The 17,505-nt window shown below is 56.1% G+C and overlaps 6 protein-coding genes across 6 annotated transcripts; 3 read left to right on the top strand and 3 right to left on the bottom strand.

Moving 5' to 3' along the window:
• Positions 1-1,381: 1,381 nt before the first annotated feature.
• Positions 1,382-1,765, top strand: K452DRAFT_308307 (uncharacterized protein; the record flags this gene model as incomplete). Its single annotated transcript, XM_033543139.1, has 2 exons — positions 1,382-1,564; positions 1,607-1,765. The coding sequence occupies 2 exons, from the start codon at positions 1,382-1,384 to the stop codon at positions 1,763-1,765; spliced, it is 342 nt and encodes a 113-aa protein (XP_033398379.1).
• Positions 1,766-3,051: 1,286 nt separating this feature from the next.
• K452DRAFT_332448 (uncharacterized protein) lies at positions 3,052-8,320 on the bottom strand (the record flags this gene model as incomplete). Its single annotated transcript, XM_033545152.1, has 8 exons — positions 3,052-3,830; positions 3,879-4,991; positions 5,043-5,526; positions 5,583-5,903; positions 5,956-6,225; positions 6,382-7,245; positions 7,304-7,966; positions 8,063-8,320. 8 exons carry the CDS (start codon positions 8,318-8,320, stop codon positions 3,058-3,060), a joined length of 4,746 nt encoding a protein of 1,581 aa, XP_033398378.1. The 3' UTR covers positions 3,052-3,057.
• A 630-nt stretch (positions 8,321-8,950) lies between these two features.
• Positions 8,951-9,445, top strand: K452DRAFT_22127 (uncharacterized protein). Its single transcript, XM_033536509.1, has one exon. It carries the CDS (start codon positions 9,117-9,119, stop codon positions 9,387-9,389), a length of 273 nt encoding a protein of 90 aa, XP_033398377.1. The 5' UTR covers positions 8,951-9,116; the 3' UTR covers positions 9,390-9,445.
• A 1,009-nt stretch (positions 9,446-10,454) lies between these two features.
• Positions 10,455-12,156, bottom strand: K452DRAFT_287075 (uncharacterized protein). Its single transcript, XM_033540414.1, has 5 exons — positions 11,773-12,156; positions 11,606-11,696; positions 11,434-11,522; positions 10,983-11,338; positions 10,455-10,824 (listed from the first exon to the last, which is right to left on the bottom strand). The coding sequence occupies exons 1-5, from the start codon at positions 11,891-11,893 to the stop codon at positions 10,603-10,605; spliced, it is 879 nt and encodes a 292-aa protein (XP_033398376.1). The 5' UTR covers positions 11,894-12,156; the 3' UTR covers positions 10,455-10,602.
• A 577-nt stretch (positions 12,157-12,733) lies between these two features.
• K452DRAFT_227027 (uncharacterized protein) lies at positions 12,734-13,857 on the bottom strand (the record flags this gene model as incomplete). Its single annotated transcript, XM_033536877.1, has 2 exons — positions 12,734-13,739; positions 13,796-13,857. The coding sequence occupies 2 exons, from the start codon at positions 13,855-13,857 to the stop codon at positions 12,734-12,736; spliced, it is 1,068 nt and encodes a 355-aa protein (XP_033398375.1).
• A 593-nt stretch (positions 13,858-14,450) lies between these two features.
• K452DRAFT_22115 (uncharacterized protein) lies at positions 14,451-16,318 on the top strand. Its single transcript, XM_033536501.1, has 3 exons — positions 14,451-15,139; positions 15,194-15,382; positions 15,442-16,318. Exons 1-3 carry the CDS (start codon positions 14,621-14,623, stop codon positions 16,051-16,053), a joined length of 1,320 nt encoding a protein of 439 aa, XP_033398374.1. The 5' UTR covers positions 14,451-14,620; the 3' UTR covers positions 16,054-16,318.
• The last annotated feature ends 1,187 nt before the right edge of the window (positions 16,319-17,505 follow it).

Below are 17,505 nucleotides of genomic sequence, written 5' to 3'. Positions count from 1 at the left end.
CAGCCTTGCTCGCCCTCCGCGCTCGGCGACCGCTGCCCTCCTTAGCAGCACGCCCAGCCCGAAGTCGAAGTCGAAATCGAACCCCAGCCCGAGCCCGCGCTCCAGCCTCCTGCTCACCACACCCTCGTCGACGCGCCCCGCGCTCACGGCACGGAGTCGCACGCTCACGCCGCCGCGGCTGAACACTGCCGCCGCCGCCGCTGCTGCTGCTACTGCTATGACTGCTACGCCTACCACGGCTACGCCTACCACGGCAACAACGAGGCGAGCGGGTGCGAAAGCGGACGACGAGGGCAACGAGCTCAAAGCCGCGCTTGCGCGCTTCGGACGCCAGCGCAGCGCCGACGGCGTCGTGAGCACTGTCTCCAGCTCGCCACTGTCGCTGGCGTCACCTTCGCTGGCTTCGCCGCTGGCTTCACCGTCGCCGCTGTTGCAGGTTAGGACGAGGGGGAGTAGGGACAGTATTGGTGGAAGTGCAGTTGGGGCTAGGGACAAGGGGACGCCGAGTCCGGCCGGCTCGGTCAAGAATATGATTATGGCTTTTGAGCAGCGGGGGAGGGGTTAGGTGGTGTGTGTGTGTTGAGGGGTTTTTTTGGGGTGGGGGGAGAGGGTAGTGGGGGTTTTATTGGGGGAGGTTTATTGATGGATGGGTGAATGAGGACGAGGTAATGATATGATATTATGATATGAATTGATTGCATGGTATGGTTTGGCCTGGTTCCTATAGCATGGCATGGGCATGGTATGGCATGGGCATGGTATGGCATGGGTTTAGAGCGTAATTCGTAGGTAGTTGGTGGGGTTGCTGTAGCTATGTATGTATGTAGGGAATGGGAAGGAAATGTGTATGTGTGCGTATGTATGCGTGGATGCGTGGTGGTGAGTAGTTAATTAATAGGGATGACGGGTGTGTTAGTTACCTAGTTAGTTTAATTGCGTTAGTGAGGTTGGTTAGCTACCTCCTATGAAGCACCAAGTCCACCCACCCACACACAAGCACACAAACACGCGCACCCCACAGCAAAACACCCAGCCAGTCAATTAACCGCCCATACGCCGCGCACATGCATGCATTGCTTTTCTCCGCTTTTTTGTATATCTGTAAGGTAGCTCCCTAGGTATTGTATAGAACCCGCTACGAGTACGCTACGCTACGCCGGAACCCCGCATCACGCGGCCGTGTGTGTATACGTATATACATACTGCCCACTGAACGTACTCGACAGCGCTTGCTCGCTCGCTTGATGGAACAACAGCAATAGCAGCAGGCTAACAGCCTAGCTACTAACCCTCAGTTCGATTGATGCCAACGCAACGCAGCACAACACAACGTAATGCAATTCGCGCCATCCATCACCCAACACCCGCAACGCCCACATACATGTTCTGTTCTCGACCCGTCAAGCCGCCCTTGCCAAAACGCACATCTCTCTCGCTCGCTCTCTCTCGCTCGCTCTCTCTTTCTCTCTTGGAGAAAACAGCAGACGATGACGACGACCACGACCACGACGAAGAAGAAAAGAAGAAAAAAGAAACAGAGAAAAACGTCATACTAACTAGGTACGTAAGTAGTAGCGCGCCGCGCCTCGTACCGTCGACCCAACAGCCCTTAAAGAACCCTCAAAAGCAAAAGCAACAAGCACAAGCAAGCAAGAGCAAGCCATGTAAGAACGCTGCACGCCCCATCCCAAGCCAGGCAGGCATAGCACACAAAGGAAACCCCAAAGAGCAGATCGGACCCAAGCACAAAAGTGAAAAAAGGTAGGTGAAAGAAAAGCATAAAGAGTATAAAAAGTAAAAAGTAAACGAGGGGCCAAAGTAGTGTACCTAAGGTAGTAGGTAGGTCATCCAAAAACAAAACAAAAAAAAACCGCAGAGCTAAAAACCGGTAGGCGAGAAAAGTAAAAGAGGTGTGACGAACGGGAAGAAAAAAAAAAGAAAAAAAAAGAAAACGCTACTCAAGAAGCCGTAGCAGCGGCAGCAGCAGCAAGACGCTCACTTGATGTGTGACGTCTCTTGCCTGCTGCCGATCGTGAAAAAAGCGGGCAAGGTCGTTGAGAAGGGAAAAGGGAAAAAAAGAGGAAAGGAAAAGAAGAAAAAAGCGTCCCCCGAAACCTTGCACGAAGAATCGCAACGCAAACCAAACCAAAAACAGCAGCAGTACCAACCGCAGTATCACCCACCTTCCCCATCACTCACTCACTCCTTCCGCACCTTATACCCCGCCCCAACCCACGCCCACAAGCTCCTCGCCCGCCGATGCGTCTTTTTGACCGGCTTCCCCAGCGCCGGCGACTGCTGCCCAGCACCGCCGCGCAGCACGCCCGCACTCGAGTTCGGTCGCGCCTCCAGCGCAGCGACCAGCTCTTTACCCCTCGCTTTGCCACCGCTGCCACCACTCCCCCTACTCACATTCCACATGCTCCGCTTCTCGTCGACCAGAGGCGCCGACAGCGGCGAAGGCAGCGGCGGCGCCACCGCAGCGAACCGCAGCGCGCTCAGAGGGCTCCCGCTCATGATGCTCCGGCTGTCGCCGCTGCGTCCACTCGCGCTGTTGCTTCCGCTGCCGCTGTGGCTGCGGCTGCGCGAGTGTCCCGGCGTCAGAAAGCCGCACACGAAGCCGCACGCGCGCTCGTCCAGCGTGCCGGCGTCCCAGCCGTCCAGGCGGCTGTAGAGGACGTCGTCGCTGTTATTGTTGCCGCTGACCGCGTTGCTGCCACTGCCCGCATTGTTGCCGCTGCCCGCGCTGCCCCCAACGCGCGCGTAGTTGTTGTAGTAGCTGTTAGACGGCTGCTGCCTACTGCGCGCCATGGGCCTGCTTGGAGGCCGCACGCCGCTGTCGTCCCAAACGCGTTGGGCGTAGCCGTCGCGCTCCTCGTAGTCCCAGAAACGTCGCTCACCTTGCCAGTACCAGTCGCCAGTTCGATTCTCGTTGTTACCCTGTGTTTCACCGCTGTTGTTGATCTTATTGTTGGTCTCGTTGCGCTGCTGCTGCTTCTGCTTCTGCTTCTGCCGCACCAGTGCATCGATTTCGTTAAGGCCTAGTGGTTCATATAGTCACTCGACCCCGCCCCCTCCATCGTCCGGGCGGCCAGAGTGGCGTGCCGCCGCCGCAGCGCTTAGGCCGCTCAGCCCGCTCATCAGGCTGTAGTCATCCTGACGCGAGTTACGGCGCACGAAGCCACCGGACGGCTGGCGGCGGCGGCGGACCGCGAGACGCTGCTGCGCCTGCACAGCTGCGGTAGGCCAGCCTGCGCCTATTTGGCTTGGTGGCGTCCCAACAACGAAAGGCCCACTGCCGCCGGCGGAAGGGCTGCCGTTAGGCAGAGGCGACATCGGACCATTGTTGCGTCGGCTGTTGGGCCGCACATTGATGTTGATGGGCAGTCTGCTCTTCTGGTTGCCACCACTGCCACGCCGGCCCTCGTGGTAGCCAGGGACAGGAGAGTCGGGAGCGTTGAGGTAGTTGGCAGTTTGCATAACCTCCTCGAATCCCCAGCTGTTGTTGTAGTCGTACGACTGCGAGTACCCATGACCGTTGCCGCTGCGGCTGCCGCCCGAGACGTTGCTGCCAGTCGAACTGGCGCTGTCATCGCGATTGTGCGGGCGCAACAAGGCAATGTTGGACGCATCGCTCTCTCCACGCATGTGAGACCTCTCTCTGGCTCTAATACGCGCGGGCGCCGGTGCCGGCTCGGGCTCGACCTCCCGCTCCCGGTGGTAATCCGCAACGCTACCGTCTCTGCTGTGTCCAAGGACATAAGCCGCATTGGATTGGCTTGAATCACCACTGCCGTCTCTGGTGCGCGGACGAGAGCCTCCTGACCTAGCTGAGCTGGGACGTCCCAACAACGGCGTGTCCGGAGCAAGCATCTGACCAGAATTCCGAGGCGACTCGGTTGACATGTCCCAAAAGCTGCCCTTGCGGCTGAGCTGACGAGGCGGAGTGGGTGGCGGAAGAGGGCTCATGGGGCCCATGCCTGTAAGGCCAAGGCCACTTGGCATTGGCGGCATGGGTGGTGGGAGGCCATGCGTATTGAAATGAGAGCTCTGGCGGTGGACACTACTAGGCCGCGAGCGAGGGAACTCTGGCATGCGACGAGCATGGGGCGTGCTCGGTGTGAGCATAGATTGGTTGTCACAAGCCTTGATCAGCTCGTTGGCCATTTCGCGGACAAGAATAGCAGTGTCGTTCTCGGCAAGGCGCTTGATGGCGTCGTAAAGACCGTAGGTCTGTATGAGTGGAGCTCCACCACCAGATTCCTCAGTAGCATCGCAGATACTGCGGATGATGCGCAGCAAGTTCAGTCTGACGACGGGCTTCTTGGTGTACAACTTGTGTGCGGTACGCGAGAAGAGGTCTGGGTGCGCAAGCATTGCAGCGACAGGCGGCGAAAGGCGAAGAAGTTTTTGCAACGGCTCCAACAGGTTCTCGAAAGCGTCAAGAGAAGCGTCAGGGTTTGTGAAACAGTTGATGATGGCAGTAGAGAAAGCACCAGAGACGAGCGCTTGCTCGACCCGCGCAGTCTCCTCTTGCAGCCAGATGAAGATTGCATCCAGAGCAGTAACCTGCCAATACTTATCGGACAAGAGCGAGATGTAGAACTGCAGACCCTTGTTTTGCCAGAGAATCTTTCGCCCAACCTTGCCTGAGTGTGCCATATCGCAAAGAATTGGCAACGCAAACTCCTTGAGCGGCCACTCTGTCCGGACAATTGTCTGGAGCAGAGGAATGACACCGTTGAGAGCAGCGTCCTCCTGCCGTGGCTTACTCAATCTGCACAGGTTGTATAGGATACTCAATATCTGGTTTGACACTTCACGGAAGTGCGGGAGCTTCATGCTGGACTTGAGCAGATCTGTCAAGACCTCAATTGCATTGGAATTCTGCAACGCCTCATGGGTGGTGGTGAGCATGGACAAATTCTTGATGAACTTGAGCATGGTGATCTGGTTAGACGAACGCATCCGTTGTAGATCCTTGAGAACCCCTGTTGAAATTAGCCTACTGCGTTGCTCTTTGGGACTCACACAAGACTCACTCTTCAAAACCATCCGGTCAGCAACAAGTTCCTTCACGTGCGTCTCAGCCTGCGAGAACAGCATGAAGATACCAACAATACGCTCCTCAATAAGCTCAGCCACCTCACCATCCTCTTCCAAAACCTTGCTCAAGACAAGCGAAAGCGGATAGAGGACCGAGCTGCGGGAGAAGATGCGGCAGAAGTCGTTCTTTGGTGTCGGACCCTGAAGATTGAAGACGCTCCAAACGCCATTGACGCCAATAAGAACAAAGTCCCGCTCGTCTTCCAGATCTTCTTCCAAAAACTCTACAAGGACGTTCAGACCACCACAACCGACAAACATCTGCAGCGTGAGCGTCGAGGTCTGGTACATCTGCCGCACAAAGGCAGCAGCCTCTTGACGAATTTCTGACGAAAACTTCCTGTGGGCAAATAGGGTAATGATGGGGATACCACCAACGAAGCAGAGGTTTTCCTGTATCTCAACGTTCTCCATAATGATCTGCGCAATTTGTGAGTGCTTTGCACCGAACGATCAATACTAACAAGGACACTTACAATGTTGACAATCTTCAAAAGGTTGAGGATAATTTCTCTGCGGGGTAGGCTCTCAAGGATCTCCAAAATCGGTAGCATACCATGGGAGCTGATGATGACGTTCTTCAGATCAGGCGACTCAAGAAGGATTTGAAGGAGTTGATCGGAAATGTCGAACAGCACATCATCCGGCTGAGTGGACTTCAGAGAGCTGACCATGTTCTCGACCAGGTTGCACAGTCGCGCATGCCTGTCACGAGCAACATTGCTCTCTTGGTCCAGTTCATCAAATCCTTCCTCCAGTTGCGCGAACGGATCGTCTTCATCCTCTTCATCACCGAGCTAAAGTCCGTTAGTTTCGTTCACCAAATAAGAATTGGTCTGTTTGACTCACCCATGATCCACTGAGCTTCTGTCCGGCCATCCTCAATGTCCCCCTTTCGGAACCGCATTCGCTCTCAGTCTTTCTCATCAGCATCCTCGGCGCATCATTTACCGTACCAAAAACGTCCGAAAAGTCCTCCTCCTCGTTTTCTGCGTACTTGCTGATGGTAGCCTGGCTCTTCGATCTCTGGGTCATTGCATCTTTCTCCGCAGGATGATGAATCTCGCCAGAGAGAGGCCGACCGCCACGTAAGCTGCCACCCTTACCTTTTGAACCGTGCTGAGCGGAACGTGGAGGATTGGTCAAGTCGGAGGGATGGAAGAGGCGAGGGGAGTATTCGTTGTTGCTGTTGTTGCGGTCCTGTTCGTAATTGTGAGCAGATGGCGTACGGACTACTAGTTGCATTGATGCTGCTTTGGAATCTGGTTGAGCTACCTTGAGCGACTGGAGCTTCTTCTGAAAAGCATTATCGTCAGGAATGCCTAGGTCTGAATAATCTTCTACGCCATTTTCTTTGTAGGCAGAGGTAGGTCTTGGGAGCGGAGTAAGCCTTGGATGAGAGGTAGGCGCGCTGGTAGACAACGCAGATTTTGACAGGCCACGGAAGAATTGCGTCTTTGGTTGTGATGGCTGCCTTTGAGATGACATGTTTGGCAAGCTCGGCCTGCTGTTCGCCGTGTTATGTCCCGACTGTGGCCTGATTGTCTTGATCTCTTCCGACTCGTCCATCTCAATAGGTGACTTGACCCTCACATCGGTCGCCCAAAGATCCTCATTGCTACTTGGCGCCTCACTGACAGTATCGAAAGATGTTGCGTATAACTTCAGCTTCTCTGCCGAAAGCATCCCGGCAAAATTATCGTGAGGCCTGAGGTGAGGTAATTTCAGCGCGCTCTCGCTAATAGAAGAAGCAAAATCGTCGTCCCAATTATCGTCGTCCTCGCTTTCGGAAGATGCATAGATCTCGGTTACTTGGCGTGTTTTATCGACCCTAAGACTACTTGGCGGAGGCCCTGGCGCATGGATAGGCGGTGGGGGCTCCTTCCTTGATGGTATCGGACTATTCGACGTCGCCCGGGAGGCTTTTCGTAGGCGAAGGGATTCGGCCGTTGGCGACTTAAGTGCTTCGTTCCATTCCTGTACACTCTTGACAGCTTCGTCGTACTTTGTAGGCTTCGTGGGCACGACGGAGTCTGCTCTCCTCGCATTCATGATCCACGGATGCTTGAGAAGTTTCCTCGCGGATACTCTAAGGTTAGGGTCTTTCTGGAAGCATTGCATCAAGAAATCGCGTACAACCTGCGGAATTTATATTAGAATCAAGAGGGTCTTGTTCGTAAATCAGGACTGGGCTTACCGGTGATGCAGCTTCAGGAAGTGGGGGATGGTCATCGTTGACAATCCGGAAAAGCGCAGGCATAGGTTGAAGCTTATGGTACGGCGGCTTGCCCTCTAGCAACTCGATAACGGTACAGCCTAAACTCCAGATATCCGAGGCGGTAGTAGCTCCAGACAGCTCAATAACTTCGGGTGCCATCCAGTACGGCGTTCCTACAACTGCCGAATCATGCAATCCTGCGGTCTTAGTGGCAACACCAAAATCTGCCAGCTTGACCAAGCCTTCTTTAGTTGTGAGGATGTTGGCGCCCTTGATATCCCTATGGATAACACCCTGCTCGTGGAGGTATAGTAGACCATGTAGGACCTGAGACATGTATATGGCAACCAGGTTCTCCGGGAACTTGCCAAAGTTTTTACAGATCGAGTGCAGGGAGCCATTCTCGCAGTACTCCAGTATGATGTATAACGACTGCGCATCCTTGACGAAGCCGTGGTATTTGACAATGTTAGGGTGGTTGAGGTTCTTGAGAAGGTCGATCTCAAGCATGATAACGCGCAGCTCGTTCTTAGGCAGGTCCACGAGCTTCACTTGCTTGACGGCCACCGTTTCTCCCGTACCCCAATTGAGAGCGCGATATACCGAGCCGAATGCACCTTTGCCCAGGCAATCTCCTAGTTGCTAAAGCGCACAAAGTCTGTTAGCATGTTTCCCCTGCATGTGTGTCCTCGACCAATGGCATAGCAAGCCCAGTGTCAGGAGAGTGTAGCGACGCACATAATCCTGCAGCCCCGCAACGTCCTGCGCCGCCCTCTGCGCATGTCCATCCTTGCTCGGGGGTTTCTCTCGTTCAGCGCCTGCCGTAGCCGGGCGAGGGGTGCGGGCGTGGTGCGCGGCAGGCCCTGGGGTGCCTCTCGACTGATCCTGTTTTTCTGGGCGGGGCGTGCCCGCGTATTGTGCGCCGCGGCTCTGCGGCCTTCGGTTTCCATTTGCGTACTTGTCGGCCCCGTGGTGGGCGGGGAGGTGAGCGACCATGGTTGTCGCAGGGCTCGTTTCGCCGGAACCAGCAGCGGGCCGCTGCTCGTTACTTTTGCAAGAGGGTCGCAGCGGTTCGGTGCCCGACCGGTCAAGGCGTGCAGCGAAGGGGTGCGGAGGGAAGAAACGGAGGATTGGGCGCAATTAAGGGTCGGTCGTTAGATCGTTAGACGCGGCGACGGCGGCGGCGGCGGCGGCGGCGTTGATGGTGGCTCGGCGGCTGTCGTCGTGGGGTCGCGCTCGCGGCAGCCTCATGACACCCGTCCGGTCATGGACGTCACAGTCGTCTGGCACTGGCTGGACCCGGCGGGAACGAGAGTTGCCAGCGCGGGCGTCGTAAGGCGTCGTGGTCAGTGGTGGCTGTCGTCGTTCTTCAGGCCCAGCGCGGTCGTCACGGTGGCCCCAAGCCCAACACCCGGCTCCAATTGGGCGATAGGGCTGACTGCCGTAAGGATCGCCCTGCTCCGCTCGCTCGTCGCTCGCGAGCTGTCAGTTGGCCCGGCGGAAGGACCGATCGAGGGGAGCGTTTTGCGTCAACGCGATCGCGTTGTCGAGGGGGTTGTGCAGCTGCTCGACGACTCACAAAACATCAGGCACGCTGCGCACCTTGGCAACCGACCACACCAACATTCGCCGTGCTGGTGCCAACAAGAGCACATCACATTTTTAAGCATATCGCAGCCTCTGCCGATCAGACATGCCGCATCTGGCAACTCGCTCTGAGAGATCGTCCCAGTCTCCGGTCCAAGCACCATCACGTCAAAGACATGCGACATGGTGCTGAAAACCAACACACATGACGCGTTGGCTAACGAGCAATACTAGTTTACTCCCTCTCCTGCTTTTTGCTTTGTTCCTGCTTCTGTTCCTGGATTTCTCTACCAATAATCGTCTTCCGTGCCTGTCAGACCCAGCAAGGGCAACTCAGCCGCAAGGCTTGGACGTCACACGCCTAAACCCGCAAACCACCACTCTACAACAACTCGCTATCGAAGCTAAGCCCCAGGATTCACGCTTGCAACTTGACTTGGAGGCCCCTAAATCGCAAGGCAAGCAGCGATTGGGCTGAGATAGCAACTGCTAAAGGCACTTTTAAGCCAGTGCACCGGGCGGCTGTGTAAGCACGACTGCAGAAATAGAACTGCTGCCTACAAGCACTCAAAAAACCAACAAACCGAGCCTCAACAAACAAGGCCACGGGATCTAAAGTCAAAACCCAGACACACATTGTGTGCAAGAGCATGAGGATTGGGGGACACCGCTCCAGACAAGGACAGCACCAACTCGCGCCTCGATGGCCAGAGATCAGAGATGCGAAAGCCTCTCGCCACCGCTCCCACTCCCGCCATCCAATGTCCTCGCAGCAGCCGTCCACGTCCGCGCCGCAAATCCGAAGCAGAATGGGACCAACAGGCGACAGGCAGCGCGATCCCTGCCAGCAGCGCCGCCACGCCCGGCGGCAGTGCAGCGCGCAACAAGGAAGCGCCTCTCGCAGACAGCGCGCAAAGCCGAGTCGGCGGCAAAGCTATCGAATGAGGAGAGGCGTGGCCATCGAACGTGTGGAGGCGTGGCAATCGAACGGACGGGGATGCCGACATGGCGTAGGTACAGTACCTAGGCATGGAGCGGACGGAACCGGCAAACCCTGAAAAGCCAGCATGACATGACCGCAGACGTGGTATCCTGCCTAGACCGACCCCAGCCTCTCCATTGTCCTCGCACGCCCGCATACACGCGGAGCGAAGGTGCGGCTCTGCGGACGGGTTGCCACGACACAACACGACACGCGCGTGCGCGCCGCAGCAAGCAGCGCGGGTTGCCCGCCCAACGTGGCATGCAGCGAGCTTGTTAGTGCCGGGGCCACCGAGGCCACATGATGAAAAGCGAGCCCAGGTGTCCCCTGGCAGGATTCTCGGTCAGACAGAAAAAGGTACGCGGGTGGTGTGTAAGACCGTCCGGATCGAGCAATAGGCGGTGTGGGTCGGGTTGACGACACACGACGAGCGCTCGGTCCCGCGACCCGGAACCGCCGCACGGATCCCACCTTATCTCACGCCGGCCGCGATTCTGCAAGCAAGCAAGCCTGCAGCTATTTTTTCACATATTGCCATTGCACGTCCCTATCTCTAGCTTCCGTCAGGGTCGTAGATCAATTGCTCATATCCCAGAAAGAAAAAACAACCATGAGTCGTAGGTCCCGACGGCGTCTGCCGCTCGCTGCTCGCTCAACCAATCGAGGCCCTTTTATTTACAGTTCTGCTCCTTCGTCCTTTTTTCTCTCTCTATCGGCCACTCACGACGTTAAGCACGCCACCGTCCACGACAAGAATCTCGCCGTTGACGTACGAGTTCTTGGTCAGGAAGAGGACTGCTTGCGCCATCTCTTCGTCATGACCGCCGCGCTGTGCCGGCACGTGGCCCTTCTCCTGCACCTTTTCGTCGGGAAGCTCGCTCTTCTGGTCAGGCCCGGACGATTTCGCCGTCATTTCTGAAGGGAAGTAGCCCTAAATTCAGTGGGTCAGTTTATCGTTTCGATGCAGCGCGTGACTTTTTTGCCTCCGAGGTATCGGCCTCGGATGAGCACAAAGGCCGAAAACGGTCCTATTGTGCTATTTCCGGAGGCTGGGTTTTTGGTTATATAACTATCAGATAGTGGACTTACTGGTGCTATGGAGTTGACCCGGATCCTCGCCTTCTGGAATTCTGCGCTCATGAGCTTGCTGAGGTGCACCGTCGCGCCCTTGGCAGCGTTGTAGGAAAAGTGGCCCTGGGCATGGCGCATGATGCCGCTCATGGAGGAGATGACGATGACAGACGCGGCCAAATGACCGTGTTTCTCGGTGCCGGCCTGCAGCAATGGAAGGAAGGCGACAGTGGTGAAGTAGACGGCCGTGACGTCAGTGTTGTACGTCTCGTTCCAGACCTCAAAGGTCTCCTCGTTCCAGAGCTTGGCCTTCAGATCCGTTGCCTTCTCCGCCTCGGGCTCGGCCTTGGTGCCAGAGATGCCGGCTGCGCAGACTATAGACGATGATGTCAGTCTGCGGCGTTTTGTACTACTGCTGCTGCTACTGCTAATGATGACGGAATCGAGGGGCGAATCAGGGTTTCCGTACTCAGCAAGTTGATGTGCTTCTCCTTGGAAGCAATCTCATCGTAAAGCTTAGCAATATCGTCCTTCTTGGTGACATCACAAGGGCCGATGCTGGATAGGAACGTCTTATTAGCAACTTGTACTCGTATTCTCTGGCCAGCACACCTTGCAGTACAGCAGCAGCAGGGACTCACGGGATGATCTGGCCCTCAATGCCCTTCGAGTGCGTCTCGGCGGCATTCTTCAACGCCTCCATCCGCCGTCCGGTGATGTAGACCTTGGCACCTGCAGCACGTAGCCGTCAGTCAACCAGCGCGTCGCACACGCCGTGCACCACCCCGCCTTGCCTGAACGAACGTACCGTTTGCTGCCAGCGCCTGCGCGGCCATTAACCCGATCCCTGTGCCGCCGCCCGTGATGACGCAGACGTAGTCCTTAACAGAGAAGAGGCGCTCGACGCGCAGGTCGTGGGTAGAAGCCATGATCGCGGGGAAGTAGGTAGGTGAGGTAGGTCGTAGGAGAGGGCGTTTCAAGTCTTTACAATCCCAACGTCTGCGCAACTGAAGCCGAGCGTAGAGTAGAGACGAAAAAAAGTAGATAGGTACGGTGGTGAGGCTGGTAGGTGTTAGGAGGTAAAGTTCAGGGAATTTGAAGCAGGAAAGCAGGAGCAGAGCACGCGGCCGCGAGCAGGCGCCCTCGAGCCCTTTTCTACCCACCCCTTGCCCCCGCCGCAGATCCAATGACGGTGTCGCTGTCAATCAATGGAACCCGGGCGCCTGCTACCGCTCGTGACGTCAAGAGTCCAGATCATGCCCTTGCCGCCTCACCGCCCTCGCTTGCTCCCGGCGCCCGTGTGTCGATCACTACCTACCGGCCTGCCAGGCTGCCCTCAACTAGGTACATGTTGAGTAAAATCTACGATATCTATAGAGTACCCCTTAGGTAGTTATAATTAGACTATTATACTACGGTTATTAGGCACCATATAACTATACAAAATCAGAAAGATATAAGGTACTATAGTACTTAAAAAGATATAACGGTAAAAATATGTACAAGTCCTAGAGAATACTATAAGGGTACATTCAAAGGGTTTAAACGTACTTATAAAGTTTTTACAAGTATATCATCATGTGGGGTGGCAAATTATCTGGGGTCGTGGTTTCATGTGCTGGCTTTCTGCTTCAATCAAATCGATTGGTTCCGCAGAATGAAGTCTGCGAGATCATAACTTTTTGATGCCTATAACGCGGCTATCCTATCGTCTAAAAATCTACCTTAGGTTGTGCCCATATCCAGATCCGTTGACATCGTAGCTTCGTTTACAACTCCAGCGCCTTTTGCGCCATCTTCAGTGCGCCGTCGTACGTCTTGTTTCCGCCAATGAACCCGCTGGCGTGGATGAAGACACCGCCGGGGATGCCCGAGACCTGGTCCAAGGCCTCGTCCCTCATGCCCTTCCAAGCATCGGGCAGGTCCTTCCTGTTCGTGAAGCCGGCGCCCTCAACGCTGACCGAACGGATACGCCACTTGCTGTCCGGCTCGTCGTTCTCCGGGAACAGCACGTACAGGACCTGGTTCTCTGCCGCGGTGTTGCTCTCGGCCTCGAGAGTGTACAGGTGGTCCATCCAGGGCATGCCGGTCTTCAGCACCATGATGCGGCCCTTGGGGTCGTACTGCTTGCGCTCGTCGAAGGCACCCTTGACCAGAGTGCGCGCCGGCAGCCAGCTGCGGTGCTTGTCCGTGAGCTCGAGGATGAACTGCTCGCCGACAAAGCCCGAAGCCTTGAGGAAGCGCTCGTCTTCCTCCGACTGCAGTTGCTCCTTGGTCTTGGTCGCATCGGCTTCCTTGTCGAAGTTGAAGTTGTAGCGGTTGACGACGCTCGCGATGCTGAAGCCGCGGTTCTCGAAGCGCTTCTCGTATCCAGCCTCCTTGAGGGCAGCGTGGTCGTAGGTAGAGACACCGTTGTCGTTGGCGTCAAAGGCCTCGATTATGTTGTCGTACAGCTTCTGGTAGAGAATCTCGGCATCCTCACTGTCGATGGCGAGGCCAGTCTGTTGCGCGATGATCTCCTTGCCAAAGTGCTTGTAGACCAGGCCGGCGGAAGAGAGCTTGGTCGCGCTGCGGCCGGGGAAGAATTCGTTGAACTCGCGCTGGTGGTGGTCGTAGCGGTTCTTGGCGTCGTCGTAAACGCCGCCAACGTCGACGACGGTGTGGCAGGTCTCGAGGAGGGCAGGGTCGCGGGTGCGGATCAACGGGCTCGAGGCATAGCGGGGAAGGGTGCGGAGCAGGTAGACGGCAAGGGCCTCATCGGCATGAAAGTGGCCGCTGAGCAGCAGCAGCAAGTCAATATGGTGGTGGTAAATTGCAGGACGGGAACTGACTTGTGGGTGCCAATGGCGTTGCCGGACATTTTGAGGCGCTTTGCCTGGGGTTCTTGAGACATGCGAAGAAGGGCAGAGAGGCGGGGGGAAGCAAAGGCAGGGCGCGCGAGAGTGGCAGAGAGCATATGCAGCAGCGAAAAGCTGACGAAAGGCTAAAGGCGCAAAGCTGAGTGGTAGCAAGCTGGCGGGCGTCGGGCCGTTTCAGGTCGCAGCCACTGTTTCAAGGCTTGGCAAAGCGGCGGTGCTGTGGCTGGCTGGAGCTGGCGTGCTGAAGTCATATCGCTCATGGCAAAGCAGGAAACCTGGCTTTCTGCACGAGGCCCTTGCCCTCATCTTCCTGCCTCTCGACCCTCTCAACCCTCCCCGCGTGGCCTCTCTCGTTGGTCTATCGCATCTGCATCTTGTTGTGGATCGTCCGCATCCCGGTCAAAAAAGCACGCGACAACCCACCCACTGACCACAAGTTCCAGCTCATCGCACCCTGAAGGACAACGAAGCCTTGCTTTCTGCCCGCCATCCCCCGTCTCCTCCTGTCTCCTGAACCCCTCAAGGCCCTCGCACAGGCGTGTTCATCGGCCAGCAGACGCCAGCAGACGCCAGCAGACGCCAACAAGCTTCTTGCACGTGAAGACGCTTCGACTCTCGCCAAGAGCGGCAGCCACGAGCCAGGACCTCTCCTCCGCCGAGCTGCTCCGCCGCTCCATAGCCCGACCTCAGGCTCCTCTCGTCCAACTTTCACGCGCTCCCCCGCGCGTCGCTACGGCGCGCAACCACCCCGTACCCCGCTGAGCCCGCCGTCCAGCGAACTCGGCGCCCGTCGCGCCCATGTGGTTTCTGCGAGTCGTGTCCTCGCTGCTCTTCCTCTTCGCCATAATCTTCACCATCCCGCTCGCCTTCGATGTCGGCGGTCGCACCTGCGGACTCGCTTTCTCCCTCTCCCTGTCCAGCTTCTACTTCTTCGACTCGGCCCTCCGCCTAGCAACCCCCGAAGATTCCCGCTTCCGCGGCGCCCTAATCAAGACCGTTGCTTTTTCGCAATGGCTCGTTATCCCCACGTTGCTGATCTGGAGCTTGAACAAGTTCTCGGTGGATTCGGACAACACCAGCGGCTGGGTGGAGAGGACCTTTGACGGGAAACGGGCTGAGTTTACGTCAATCAGCGATTGGCTGTTTGGCAGGGAGGGTCTGGCCGAGACACTGTCCATTGGTGGATGGGACAAGATTCTGCGCTGGTCTACGCCTGTTTTCCAGGTTGGCGAAGGCTTCTGTAGCTTGCTTGTCATTCAGGCTTTTGGCCAGATCTCGCGATGGCTAGTCAACAGGGAGAGAGGCGACAGCTGGATGGTGAGATATTTCGGACTACATCAATTTACGAACAGAGAAGCTAACAGGTGCCAGATTGGTTTGCTCGTGGTTTCGGCCTCGACCATTTCCAGCGCTGCCTATTTCCTTTGGAGAATCACGACGTTCCCTGAGGTCAGCAACGTGGACGCGATCCTGATCGGATCAGCAATCACCTGTGCTATCTTCCTTTGCTCCTGGGGTATCGGAAGCGGACGTGGAAATCCCATTGAAAGCTCCTTGCTTGTAAGCAACCCATGGCACTACATGCGCAGTGAAATCTTGTGACTAACGGATGTTCGCAGTTTGCCTACGTCACGCTCTGCATCTACCAAATATTCACGGACTACCAGCCCTCGCAGCCCCTTGAGGCCGCTGATCCCTTGGCTCAGCCAGCGCTACCGCCGCTTCCCCCCATTCTCATGGCGTCGTACACCACTCTGATGCATGCCCTCTCCACGCTTCCGACGACCATTCATTCGGCTTTCAGCTTCATCGTTGCTGCAATTATGACCATCACGCCCTCTGTCATCATATCCCTCGCCTACCGCGTCTTCGTCATGTATGCCGCAGCGCGCATTATTCCCGCCGTTCGTGAATCCGGTGCTCGCGCGCTCACGCAAGATCCCAGTCTGGATGACGATGACGAGGCCGGCCGCGTGTTGGGATTCCTTAGCTGGTTCTCCCCGAGCATACTCATCGCGGTTTACACGAGCCTGCTCATGCAACATTTCGCGAGCTCGAGCGTGAGCGGCGATGCGGCTGGCGAGTGGTGGCGTAGTCAAGGCGGCGACGCTGGCGGGAATCTGTGGAGATGGATCAATTTGGCGGCAACAATGGCATTGTATGCGGTCGAGCTTCATCTGGGAAGAGCGGACGACGATGGCAGACTGACAAGCCATTGGAAGTCGGATTGAGGCGACGTCTGAAAAATTCTGGAAGAGAGGACTCGTTGGAATTCGCGACAAGAGCGATCCAAGGACTTGCTTGTTGGGCACGCAGGTTGGGCCCACACCCCTTTCTCCATTGGAGTTCATCAAACGCCCCGGCGCGGACTCTGGATCTCGTTATTGTGGATACTAGGCCGCCGACCAAATCACGATCGATTATCTCGCACATGCGGACATAACAACCCCCCCTTCTACTTCGCCCCTCCACTCCACAGCACCGCCGACATGTACATCCTGGACATCAGCCTCTCACGCGCGCGGGCCTGGTCCCTTGCCTCGAGATGCGCAACGCACCCACCCTAAGTAGCAGAACTTCACGCACGGCAGTCAAGAGGGCGCGCTCGACGCTCGCCTGCGCATGATTACCCTCAACCAGACACAACCGACCGGACAAGTCCGCCGCCACCGCCGCCGATAATGAAGATGAAGATGCAGTAGGGACACAAAAACAGTTATTATTAGCGAGACGAGGCGGAAACGGGGGATTCAACAGGGGATGGATGGGGGTGGAGGGAGAGCGCGAGGTACTACACTAGGCACTGCATTAGGCACTGGCTGGCTGGCTGGCTGGCTGACCAACAACACAACACAACAACACAATACAATACAACACCACGGAGGGAGGGGGCGGGCAAACACACTACTTGCGGTTTTTGACCAAATCCATTTCTGTAGATATCCCAGCGCTTTTTTCGTTATGCTTGCTTTGAATTGAATTGAATTGATTTTGCTTTTGCGCTTGTCGTGCCGAGTGAGTGAGTAGATTTGTTTTATTTTATTTTTATTTGCTTTATTTGTTTATTTATTTTGGTGGCGATGCTTGTTCGTCTCTTGACCTGACCTGACCTGACCGTTTTCCTTTATCATCTTTTCCTTGTTTTCCTTTTTCTTTGCCCTACTCTGCTCTAATCTGCTCTGCTCTGCTCTTCTTTGTCCGACCATGCTATGCTCTACTCGTCTATGCTGCTGTGCGTGCTTACGCACGGCATAGCGCATCTAGCACAAACAACGGGGAATTTTCATCTTATCTTGACACAGACAGGCGGACAGGCAGACAGGTACACATAAGAGGATATGGAAGTCGTCATTTTCTGGTTTGTTTGGTGTGTGTGGTGTTGATAGATTGGCTTATTTAGGTACTTGGCTACCTAGGTAGCTAGCTAGCTACTTACTTGGTGTTGGTGCTGTGGCTGTTGCTATGGTTGCTGGTGCTTGAGATGGTGCTGTGGTTGATGCTATGGCTGTGGCTGTGGCTGTGCCTACTGGGGATGGCAGCTGGTGCTGGAGCTGGAGCTGCGCGCTGTGGTAATGTTGTAACGCGCTACCTTAGTGTACGGTGGAAGTGGTAGAGACAGAATCTGTCTGTCTGGCCGGTAGCTTGGGTGTGGGTGTGGGCGTGTTGTTGTCGCTTTTTCTTTC

This window comes from Aplosporella prunicola (assembly GCF_010093885.1).
Source record: "Aplosporella prunicola CBS 121167 unplaced genomic scaffold K452scaffold_11, whole genome shotgun sequence".
In the NCBI taxonomy this organism is placed as follows: Eukaryota; Fungi; Ascomycota; class Dothideomycetes; order Botryosphaeriales; family Aplosporellaceae; genus Aplosporella; species Aplosporella prunicola.
Note: the sequence above shows the minus strand (reverse complement) of the source record. Positions and strands in the feature narration are given on the sequence as shown.